This window comes from Moschus berezovskii, chromosome 7, assembly GCF_049115385.1.
Source record: "Moschus berezovskii isolate FMDL1 chromosome 7, NW_MosBer_1.0, whole genome shotgun sequence".
In the NCBI taxonomy this organism is placed as follows: domain Eukaryota; kingdom Metazoa; phylum Chordata; class Mammalia; order Artiodactyla; family Moschidae; genus Moschus; species Moschus berezovskii.
The window spans coordinates 72,505,360-72,517,465 of NC_142466.1; the positions used below are offsets into that span (position 1 = coordinate 72,505,360).

Genomic DNA, 12,106 nt, shown 5'->3' on the forward strand with positions numbered 1-12,106 from the left:
TCCTGTCCATTACCAACTCCCGGAGTTCACTCAAACTCATGTCCACAGAGTCGGTGATGCCATCCAGCCATCTCATTCTCTGTCATCCCTTTCTCCTCCAGCCCCCAACCTTTCCCAGCATCAGAGTCTTTTCCAGTGAGTCAACTCGTTGCATGAGGTGGCCAAAGAATTGCAGTTTCAGCTTTAGCATCAGTTCTTCCAATGAACACCCAGGACTGATCTCCTTTAAAATGGACTGGTTGGATCTCCTTGCAGTCCAAGGGACTCTCAAGAGTCTTCTCCAACACCACAGTTCAAAAGCATCAATTCTTTGGCGATCAGCTTTCTTCACAGTCCAACTCTCACATCCATACATGACCACGGGAAAAACAATAGCCTTGACTAGACGGACCTTGGTTGGCAAAGTAATGTCTCTGCTTTTTAATATACTATCAAGGTTGGTCATAACTTTCCTTCCAAGGAGTAAGCGTTTTCTAATTTCATGGCTGCAATCAGCATCCGCTGTGATTTTGGAGCCCCAAAAAATAAAGTCTGACACTGTTTCCACTGTTTTTCCATCTATTTCCCATGAAGTGATGGGACCAGATGCCATGATCTTTGTTTTCTGAATGTTGAGCTTCAAGCCAACCTTTTCACTCTCCTCTTTCACTTTCATCAAGAGGCTTTTGAGTTCCTCTTCACTTTCTGCCATAAGGATAGTGTCATCTGCATATCTGAGGTTATTGATATTTCTCCCAGCAATCTTGATTCCAGCTTGTGCTTCTTCCAGCCCAGCGTTCCTCATGATGTACCCTGCATATAAGTTAAATAAGCAAGGTGACAATATACAGCCTTGACGCACTCCTTTTCCTAATAGGAACCAGTCTGTTGTTTCACGTACAGTTCTGACTGTTGCTTCCTGACCTGCACTACAAATAGTCATTAATTATGAAGAAAACAATTCTTTGGTTGTAATCAAATAAAGGTACACTTAAACCGGATAATATTGTTGGTCAACTAAACTGGCTCAGACTAAAAAAACACCCATTGTAACTAGAGTGTGAGGAAGTGGATATACTCATACATTGTTCATAGAAATAAACATCTGTACAACTTTCCAGTAGGACAAATTTGTACAATGTATCAGAAACCCTAAATAAAAGACATACCATAAGAAAAAAAATAAAAGTATCTAAGATATACAATTCCAGAGAATTAACCTGAGAATATATTTGCAGATCTATAGTGCATATCATTGTATGTGAATCATCTGCACATTTTTTAACAACTGTGGAAAACTGGAGATGACCAATAAACGTATTTTATATTAAAAATATCATTTATATTAAAATAGTAATATTTTAACAAACAATGAAGTAAAATATAGTGCATCTAAAAGTTGAATTACTACAAAGCTATTAAAAGTCAGAGTCTACAGTGTAGAACATGTTGTCAGTAACTGTGACAATCAGGCATTTTTTACAAGGCTTTTACAAGTTTTAACCCTTCCAAAATATTACTGAGTTGAGTAGTACGCTCCAGTGCTTCTCAATCTGACTGAATTAGAGGATCAACTAAGGTGATAAAGAGTTAAAAACCCCAGGGCAAAGAATGCAAATATGAGAAAAGTCTGTTACCTTTTTGGTGAGAACTCAAAATGGCAAAACTCCTGTGGAATTTCCACTAGCTAGCAACATCTACAGAGTTACATTTATTATTTGCCTGAGCAACTTCAATTATAGGAATCTATTAATATCTCAAAGATACACTAGAAAAGTAGTTCTGAAAGTAGTTTAAAATATTTGTTAAAGCAAAAGAATGGGAACAATAGTAGCACATCTACCCAGAGGAGATATAAACAGTTTAAAAGAAATAAGGAATATTTCTATCCTGAATACACTTTACACTCTAGGATACACTTTACAGAGTTTAAGAGTGGAGAGGGTTAGGTGAGCAGAGAAAGTATGAATAATGTGCCAAAGTTTACAAAGGGGATGGAGAAACATACAGATATACAGATACAAGTAGACTGCATACATTACTTTTTAAAAGAAAGAAATAAAAATTAAAAAAATTTTTTTGTAAGGTTTCTTATATTCTGTTCAGTTCAGTCGCTCAGTCGTGTCCGACTCTCCGCGACCCCATGAATCACAGCACGCTAGGCCTCCCTGTCCATCACCAGGAAGTTAATAGAATAGACTAGACCAGGGATAGAAGTTCAGTTCAGTTCAGTTCAGTCGCTCAGTCGTGTCCGACTCTCTGCGACCCCATGAATCACAGCACGCCAGGCCTCCCTGTCCATCATCAACTCCCGGAGTTCACTCAAACTCATGTCCATAGAGTCGATAATGCCATCCAGCCATCTCATTCTCTGTCGTCCCCTTCTCCTCCCGCCCCCAACATTTCCCAGCATCAGAGTCTTTTCCAGTGAGTCAACTTGTCACATGAGGTGGCCAAAGTATTGCAGTTTCAGCTTCAGCATCAGTCCTTCCAATGAACACCCAGGATTGATCTCCTTTAGAATGGACTGGTTGGATCTCCTTGCAGTTCAAGGGACTCTCAAGAGTTCTCCAACATCACAGTTCAAAAGCATCAATTCTTCGGTGATCAGCCTTCTTCATAGTCCAACTCTCACATCCATACATGACCACGGGAAAAACCATAGCCTTGACTAGACGGACCTTGGTTGGCAAAGTAATGTCTCTGCTTTTTAATATACTATCTAGGTTGGTCATAACTTTCCTTCCAAGGAGTAAGCGTCTTTTAATTTCATGGCTGCAATCAGCATCTGCAGGGATAGAAGTTAGCCTTCTGCAAATACAGTTTGTCTTATAGATTGCTTTGCAAGCAGTAAACCTTACATATCGATAATTATATATTAGAAAATAACTTTTTAAAAACTGAAAAACAAATGAACCTAACTATTGAGTTGGTGGTTAAGCCCACATAAAGTTAACTACAAACGTATAGGAAATAAATGGAACAGAGAAACATGAAACCACACCAGGAGGACACAATCAGTAACATTCAGAAAGTGAGAAATAATACAAGACAGAGGACCCAGTTTTCTCAGCAATATATTACAAGGGAAAAAAACCTTGAAATTGAGAGAGAAGCCATAGATTTAAAAATTTTACAAGAGATGTATAATCCACCTGGGATGTATGGCCCTTACATGGCTCCTGCTTTGAACATTCAATTTGTTAAAAAATTTTTTTTCTCTTTCAAACAGGAAAATCTTAACACTAAGTATTTGATGATATAAAGAAATTTCTGTTACTTTTTCCACTTGTGACAAATATTCTGTTTTTTGCTTTGTTGTTTAATTCTTATCTTTTAGGGAGACATACTAAAGAAAAAACAAATGACCTGGGAATTAAAAACAAAGCAAAGCAAACAAACAAAAAGCAATGTTTGGGTCCCCCAGATATAACTAGCTTGGTAGAGGGCCTACACAGAATTGTATTAAAATTGGCCCAGATGGTTCTAATGAGCAACCAGGTTTTGTAAACCACTGATCTGGAGCAAGCCATATCAATAGGATAAATAACCCACAGAATTATAAATGGAACCACATGTATCCAGAAGTACTCTTTTTAATGATAGGAATCAGTATTTATAATAGCCACAAATGGCTAAAACTGACATCTCTGAATTCTACTGTACTTATTTTTTTAAGGTACTTAAAGAGTTTAGTTAAATAAATATTTACTTAGCTCTCTGATCTACTTAGTTCCCTAAGTAAACACTTCCTGCCTTCTTATACATATTGAACAAACCAGGAGAACAATAATGTCAAAAGCCTTAATGTCCAGGCACAAGGCAATTAGGGCTAGCAACAACTTATGATCTATAAACCTAACCATCAAGAGATTAATGAGAAAGCCTTTTCCATAAAGTAACTGGAGCAGAATGTTATAAACCTATGAACCACAGAAAAGGTGGTTTAGGCTGTATCAGACAACTTCATTCCAACTTAGTCTTATTTTACTTATCTCACAATCTCAAAACTCATGAACAAAACCAATGCAGGAAGAACTATTAAGAAATAAATAATTTAAGGGGAAAATGATCACTTTTAATCCTGAGTAAACCCGTCTCAGAAAGATAAGGAGAAAAGAGCTAATTGATAAGTAACTGATTCTTGCAGTTCAGTTCAGTCGCTCAGTCGTGTCTGACTCTTCTTTGGTTAGTGATAAACGAAACATCCCCTTAACTTATCCTATGAGCTGCCAAGTAAAGACTGTCATATAGCAAAATGAAAAGATACTGCCATGATACATATGGCCAGATGCTTTTTCTCTGATTCAGGTAGCTCTCCTTAAAAGCACACACAACTGAGAAGGAATTTCCCAATACAGACATTATATACATGGAGCTTTAGTAGAGAAATGTTGCTCCAGCATTCAAATCATCCACAAAATATGATAAACAGTTATAGAGGCAGAGATTATACAGTTTAGGAACTAAAGTTGTAATCGTACATCTAATGGATCAATTCAAATCATAACAGTAATAATATAATGAGGTACAGTAAAGGTTTCAGGAAGATTATGCCTTTTTTGCATTTGCCAGGTGACTCAAATACCTTTTCTGATTTACCCAAAATCAGTGTGTCTACAATACCTGACTTTGCCCAAGACATGTTGCAAATTCAGTGGAGTTGAAAAATAATTTAAAGGCAAACAGTATGTTTCAAAAAGCAAGCCCAAAATACAAGAACTCATTGTCTAAGACCCTGACTTTAAAGCACATAAGAATTTTATGAACTTTAAAGTACATAAGAATTTTATGTACTTTAAAGTACATTAAGAACTTTATGTACTTTAAAGTACATAAGAACTCAGGGAAGAAAAAGTTGTCACATTGAACTTTTATGTTTAGTTACCCATCCCAGAAAGGCTTTTAAGGCATAGAATGATATATCCCAAAATGATTTTGAGATAGAGGTTGGGGGGGAACTACCTGCCTACAGAAGTTTAGGATTTTATGTTTCAGCTGTTATTGTATGAACACCACTAAACAGATCTAGTTCTTCAGGGCAGAAGCGTGAAGTGAAGTGAAGTGAAGTCGCTCAGTCGTGTCCGACTCTTTGTGACCCCATGGACTGTAGCCTGCCAGGCTTCTCTGTCCATGGGATTCTCCAGGCAAGAATCCTGGAGTGGGTTGCCATTTCCTTCTCCAGGGCAGAAGCATAGTTTGCTTGAAAAAAAATTATTGTGGTAAGAGAATATATGGCTTTTTGGAGCATGCCATTTAAGGGAGAGGAAAAAAATGACCTCAGGTAAGTGGGAACTTAGATATTCAATGGCTCAACGAGGGAGGGAATAAACTTGAAGTCTGACAGGGGAAGTTGAAAGGAGGAGGAAGAAAGTACACTAGAGAAGATAAAGGATATATTTATATATATATATTTTTTACTCAGATGAAATTTTTTTTTTAATTTTTATTGGAGGCTAAGTATTTTACAATATTATATTGGTTGGTTTTGCCATATATTGACATGAATCCCCCCAGGTGTACATGAGTTCCCCCTCCCGAATCCCCCTCCCACCTCCCTCCTCCCCTTATCCTCCCTCTGGGTCATCCCCGCATACCAGCCCCGAGCATCCTGTAACATGCATCGACCCTGAACTGGCGATTCATTTCACATATGATAATATACACGTTTCAATGCCATTCTCCCAAATCATCCCACCCTCACCCTCTCCCACAGAGTCCCAAAGACTGTTTTACACATCTGTGTCTCTTTTGCTGTCTTATATACAGGGTTATCATTTGCATCTTTCTAAATTCCATATATATGTGTTAGTATACTGTATTGGTGTTTTTCTTTCTGGCTTACTTCACTCTGGATAATAGGCTCTAGTTTCATCCATCTCATTAGAACTGGTTCAAATGCATTCTTTTTAATGGTTGAGTAATACTCCATTGTGTATATGTACCAAAGCTTTCTTATCCATTCGTCTGCAGATGGACATCTAGGTTGCTTCCATGTCCTGGCTATTATAAACAGTGCTGCAGTGAACATTGGAGTACACGTGTCTCTTTCAATTCTGGTTTCCTCGGTGTGTATGCCCAGGAGTGCGATTGCTGGATCATATGGCAGTTCTATTTCCAATTTTTTGAGGAATCTCCACACTGTTCTCCATAGTGGCTGTACTAGTTTGCATTGCCACCAACAGTGTAAGAGGGTTCCCTTCTCTCCACACCCTCTCAAGGATATATTTTTAGACAGGTGGGTTACTGAGTAAGCAGGTTCCATCACAAGAACGGAACTGCCAATTAGATAAGTAATTCAAATTGTGATCAGACAGATGTTCTATAAATATTTGCTAACTGGCATATGATTATTAAAACTACTTTGGTAAACACTGTGTTTGAACTGAATTTAGCTCCACTTGTAACTCTGGCTTACTAAACCTTTTCTTGGGTTTTATTTTCCAGCCTATTAACCTTTAGAGGTTAACCTTTATTCTCTAAAATACCTTCTATTCTGCTACACTTATTTAGAGAGGTAAGTATACAAAATGTTAACTAGATTTTAAAAGTATTAGAAAAAAATTTTTTTATGCTTAACAAGGTTTGTAGGCTTTTTATAAAAAGCGTAAGTTATTTCAAAACGAATTATTTTTCTTTTTTAAATTTAGCTCTACAGCCAGTGAATCTGATACAGTTTCCCTAATCAGTATTTCACCTTTTCTTTTCAATCTCTTATGATTTTTGCCCTTCATATTTTTTGTAACCTAGAAGTAATTTCTGGCAAACAACTCATAATTCTGGCCATTTTTATGGATATGGAAAGATCAGTATCTATTACCCTTAAAGACAGAGTGGTCTCTGAATCTTATTCTAGTACTCCAGAAGAAAGAGATCCACAGGATATGATGCAATTACCAAGAAATAGTTCTCCACAGAATATTTTCCTCTATAGAGAAGCCACTCGTTACTCTATGATTATAAGAAGTAACAACAGGACACTTCATCATGTAACATTACCATGTTTATATGCAACTTTTAGTTCTCAAAAGTATTTTAACATACCCTTTAGTTTTTTAAGGTCACTTTTCCTCTGAAAAAGTCCAAGTACTGGGTATGGCCTTTGAATATGACTTGGAAATCACAGAGAAAAGAGGGAGGAGAGAAGAGAAAACAGGAAGAGAGGGGACAGGCAGAGAGAAACTATTTCAAACACAAACATTAAAAATTTAACGTGATATGGCAGAATAATCACTGTGAGTCAAGACACCTGCTTCAAATCCCAGTTCTGCCAGTAACCAGCTATATGACTTCCTGTGAGTCACTAATTTATATTTCTTACATTTTCAAGAGTGATTTTAACTTAATGTTCAACTTAAATTTAGCTTTATAAAAACTTACAATTAAAGTACTTTCAAATATCGTATTGTAACAACAGTTCAATTAAAAATACATTATTTTGCAACATGGAGTTAGTCCTTCACTTTTGTCTCAATTTGACCTGAAGCCTGGATTACTCAGGTTGCACACTCAAGATGTACTTTGGAGGAAGACGGAGTGGGGGAAGACTCCTTTGCAAGATGGGGTGGTGCTGAGCAGGTGAGGGAGTTAAGGAATAAGTGCATATTCATGCAGAAAACCTGGTCATTCACCAATCAGGAGCCTGAAGAACTCTGCTTAAATTTCGGGGTGGAGAGGAGCAGTTTAACCAGATGTGAGGGAGGCTCTGAACTGAGGCTTTCTGGTAATCACAGCCTCCACCCTTCAAACCTTTCCTCCCCCAGTGGACACCAAACCAGCTTCCAGTTCCGGGTTCTCAACCAATCGTATCAAGCCACAACAGAGGGCTCCGCCGACCCGGGCACCGTTTCAGGGCTCAAGAGCGAGATTCACAAGACCCCAGCACCTGTCGGCCTCACACTGTTCCCAAAAGAAGGGGGTGGGAGGGAACAGAAGGTCTACGCCCTGACCTTTTGGACACAAGACTACCACCAAGTTCATGAGTCCTCTGGACTGAAACAACCTCCGAAAGACGGGGGAAGGGGCGCTGCTCGCGATGACCCTCCCACAGACTCTTCCCCCAGGGCTAATTCTCGGGTTTACAGGTCTCATTCTCCGTCCGTGGTTTCTCAGGCCTCAGGAACCCGGGGCCTGGGAAGCGGACAGACGGATGCCGAGAATGAAGGCAGCGGGGGAGGGTGCACTCCTCGCCACCAGGAGAAAAAACAGGAAAGCAAGGATAGGAGCAGCTGTGTCCCCCGCGGCAAGGGCAGGAGACCGACAGACCATCTATCGAAGGGTCTGTCATTCCTTCACTCACTCACCAGGAGAAGCAGGGAGCATCTGAGGTCGGGTAAGGATAGGAAGACGGTAGGAATCATGGTAACGCCGGAGTCCGCGGCAGGGACAGGCGCTGGCGTCCGGGATTGGAGAAGGTTGGGTTAGGATAGGAAAGGGCTGGGCTCCGGGCGCCAGCGGCAGTGGAGGATTCTCCCGGCAGCGGGACCCCGTCCTCTCGACCCGGAGCTCCAGCGGCGAACACCCGGGACAACTTCCAGAGAGGCCTCGCACACCCTCACTTCCGGGTCCTGCCTCCCTCAGAGCCTGTCGGAACATGTAGTCCTGCGCCATTCTCAAAGAGCACGTCATCAAACGCACGGAACTCTTTTCCCATCAAGCTCTCGGGCCTGGTCCACCAAGTCGGCCACGCGCGGGGCCTTGTGGGATAGAAAGGGCGTGGGGAGAGTTATTAGAGAACGCGAACTACAATTCCCAGAAGGCTGTGCCGTCAGGACCCTCGCGCCACCTTCCGAAGGGTTCCACTAGTTTTCAGCTCGGTGGACATAGTCTCAGCTGGATGTAGTGACCTGGCTTGGCAGGAGGGGCGGCCCAGCGGGGGTCGTGCCTCCTGGAGCCGCCCCCAGGACGTGAGTCCTGGAGGAGGCGACGGTGAGTAAGAGGGGGCCTGGCTGGGGATGCTCCTATCGGTATGCAGTGGTTAGCCCCTGCCTCAAACTCTCGGCCCTCCTGGCCTGAGCTGTGGCCTGAACCTCCAATAACTGGCCTCCTTGCCTACTTGCTCTTCTCTCTGTGTTAGTTCTAGCATTATAAAGTCAGAGCCACCCCCTTGGTGGGTTTCAATGGAATGTGTTAATGACTTACCCGAAGTTGTCACTAAGAAATAGTTATGGGATGGACTGGGGAAGCCCGTTGTAAACTGAAAAGCTCAGTGCTAAAGTGATTGCTACTGATGCATGGATCACTCCTACACGTAACTACAACACTTGCTAGCCAAGCAGTTAAGGAACTTAACCTGGGCCCGGGTAGCTCTCCAGATTCATTTACAAACACCTAGCTAGATCTCGCGTGCCCGCAGTTGTGGCCAAGCAATCTCAACTGAGCTTGCCTGGTAGCTCAGCTGCTAAAGAATCTGCCTGTAATGCAGGAGATCCCGATTTGATGTCAGTCACCATCTCTGAGAACTTCCCTAACAAACAGTCCTTTGGTCCTAATCACAATTACTCTTACTTTGCTTGTGACTACAGCACCACTTTGGGCTTCCCTGGTGTCTCAGATGGTAAAGAATTTGCCTGCAATGCAGGAGACCTGGGTTCTATCTCTGAGTCGGGAAGAATCCGTGGAGAAGGGAATGGCTATCCACTCCAGTATTCTTGCCTGGAGAATTCCATAGACGGAGGAGCCTGGCGGGCTCTAGTCCATAGAGTTGCATACAGTCAGTCTTGACTGAGCGACTAACAGTACTACTACTACAGCACCACTAGTTTTCTATAGTTATTATTAGAGCGTTTATTACAGTGGCTTGTTTTATAGTTGATGATGATACCTTTGCGTTTTATAGAATTTCATAGCTAAGAGATTTTGATCTATAAAAGTTTATGAAAAACAGCGCTAAAAATTTTTTGTATACTTTTTTTTTTTTAAAGGATTTCTCAGGCTGACAAAATTAAATAGTGATGGAGTCAAGATTTTTATTTAGGTCTCCTCTCTCCTAGTCTGGTGTTCTTATGTCTTTACCACTCACCAACCTCTCTGGTAAATGGAAATGAGGAGTTAAAAAAGATCAGAGACAGATGAGTATGAACTGATTACTCCAAGAAACTTAACTTTGACCTTGGTCACCCTCTGGACTTAGTACTCAGCCTATGACTGATTTTTCATTCTATCTACCTACCTGTTTCTGTACGAAGTTGCTAAGAATTATGAGATGATATATATAAATATATACATAACTGAGATAAAACTTTTAGTTTATTTCCCAAAAGTATATATAAATATATATATAACTGAGATAAAATTTTTAGTTTATTTTTCAAAAGTATTTTTTTTTTTTTTGTGGTTCTGATGTGTCCAAAACTCTGATCACCTGGCGTGATCTAAAGTGCAGAACAATGTCTAGAGTTCAGAACAGTGAGTTGAGTTGGCACTCAACCTGTTGAATGAATCTGCATGGTCTACTGATTTCATGTTTCATATTTTATGGGAAGGCAGAGCTGAGGTAGCCTACATTTACACTGCATATTATTAAACAACTGGACCTTGAGCCCAAGTATAATTACTCTTTTGTGTTTTAACCTCCACCCCTGTTTTGCAGCTTCTTTAAGTCACTTTAATCCTGCATATAACTGGTTTTTCTGACATGACAGACTTGCTCAGACATGACAGAAGTCTCTCAAAAGGCCCATAATTTCTACCAACACGTTAACTGAAATTGTCAGCAAAATAAAACCATGAAGAGCTACACTTTACAAAATTAAGAAAATACTTTCACTTTAAAATAACCAATAATCCTTGTCAATGACAATAAAGCTCATGAACTGTAATAAATTTATTTTACAAAAGAGAGTCACAGGGATTGGAGTTTCACTTTTTGTTAAAATCAGAAGAGGGCTTGCTTACCCTTATGGTAGATATTAGCTGTAGCTAATTAACAGCTGCTCCCTTTCGATAGGTATACATGCTCCAGTTTGCCGTGTTACTTATCACTCCCCATGTTTCTTGTACTTATTATCTCCCTTATCCTTGTAGGTTCAAGTTTGAAACTTTGATAGGACATCTTAAGTTTAGGATGCAAGTTTATGATCATTGATGAAACTACTCCTCTTTCCTTCCATCAGGTACTTGAATACTTCCTGCTCCTTTTCTGACATAATCCAATCTCTGCTTAAGCACTCTTATGATAGGGAATGTATTATTTTCCTATGCAGCTAATGCATTTCTAGAAGAGTATATCAAACCATATCAAATGACCAGTCAGCAAAATATTCCTTAATGAAACATGGTTTATCCTAATGGTGTGATTTCCAAGTTAAGTTCCTGAGGTCAAGATCTCTAACTCGGTATATTTCCCTGCTGGACACAAGAAGAGAACAAATAAAAATGTCTCCTTTTGTGGGCATGAAACAAAGAATGAGGTACCTTCTAATTTAGCACTTAAATCTAGGGTAATTCTAACCTGACAAGTTTATATCGTTATCTATTTTGTGACTTGGTAGTCACCTTTAGTCCCAATATCAGTTCTAATATTTAGTATTACGTGGAGTCAAATCACCTGTATTAACATAGCCAGTCACCAGGCCTTTTGAACCCTGGGTCTAATGTTAAATACTTAGCCTTTTTTTTTCCCCCTCAGCCCCTGATAAGCCTCTTAGAAGCATCTAATCCTTTCATTTTACAGATGAGCAACTTGTACAGAAGTTCAGCTGATTTGCTGTTTATGTCTCTTCTAAAACTATGACTGTAGACATTTTGAATCCTGGCGAAGTGTTTCTAGTAAGCCGTATTTATAACATACCCATTTAGAACTGGTGAGATGGATTTCAGAAGTGTTTCCTACGAATATTTATTGGTTGCATCATTGTTTCAGATTGTTCCAGTTGTTGAGAAGACTATGAACAGGTCAGAGAACTTGTTGTTTCCTGGTTCTTCATTAGCATCCCAAGTTCATGCTGCTGCTATTAATGGAGATAAGGGTGCTCTTCACAAGCTTATTGTAGGTAAGCTCCAAGCTCCTCTCTAAGTCCAGAAACTTTAAAAAATAACTCTTTGTCCTAAGGAAATTTGTTCATTTTAGTTTTAATTTGCAGTTTACTCACACGTTTTCGTGGAAATACATTATTGTTTATATTTG

General features: G+C 39.9%; 2 protein-coding genes across 5 annotated transcripts in view; one reads left to right on the top strand and one right to left on the bottom strand.

Moving 5' to 3' along the window:
• ERP44 (endoplasmic reticulum protein 44) overlaps window positions 1–8,540 on the bottom strand; it is a 92,904-nt gene extending 84,364 nt beyond the window's left edge. The window contains exon 1 of the mRNA XM_055427145.2: window positions 8,283–8,540. Within this exon, the coding sequence (XP_055283120.1) occupies window positions 8,283–8,339 (57 nt within the window). The 5' untranslated portion in view covers window positions 8,340–8,540. The remainder of the gene's footprint in view (window positions 1–8,282) is intronic.
• A 148-nt stretch (window positions 8,541–8,688) lies between these two features.
• INVS (inversin) overlaps window positions 8,689–12,106 on the top strand; it is a 135,223-nt gene continuing 131,805 nt past the window's right edge. The window contains exons 1-3 of one of the 4 annotated variants that reach the window (XM_055427149.2): window positions 8,689–8,907; window positions 11,005–11,093; window positions 11,843–11,972. In XM_055427149.2, the coding sequence (XP_055283124.2) occupies window positions 11,055–11,093; window positions 11,843–11,972 (169 nt within the window). In that variant the 5' untranslated portion in view covers window positions 8,689–8,907; window positions 11,005–11,054. Of the gene's footprint in view, window positions 8,908–11,004; window positions 11,094–11,842; window positions 11,973–12,106 lie in introns of those variants that run through there. The other 3 variants (XM_055427154.2, XM_055427150.2, XM_055427153.2) reach the window with 3 other exon arrangements.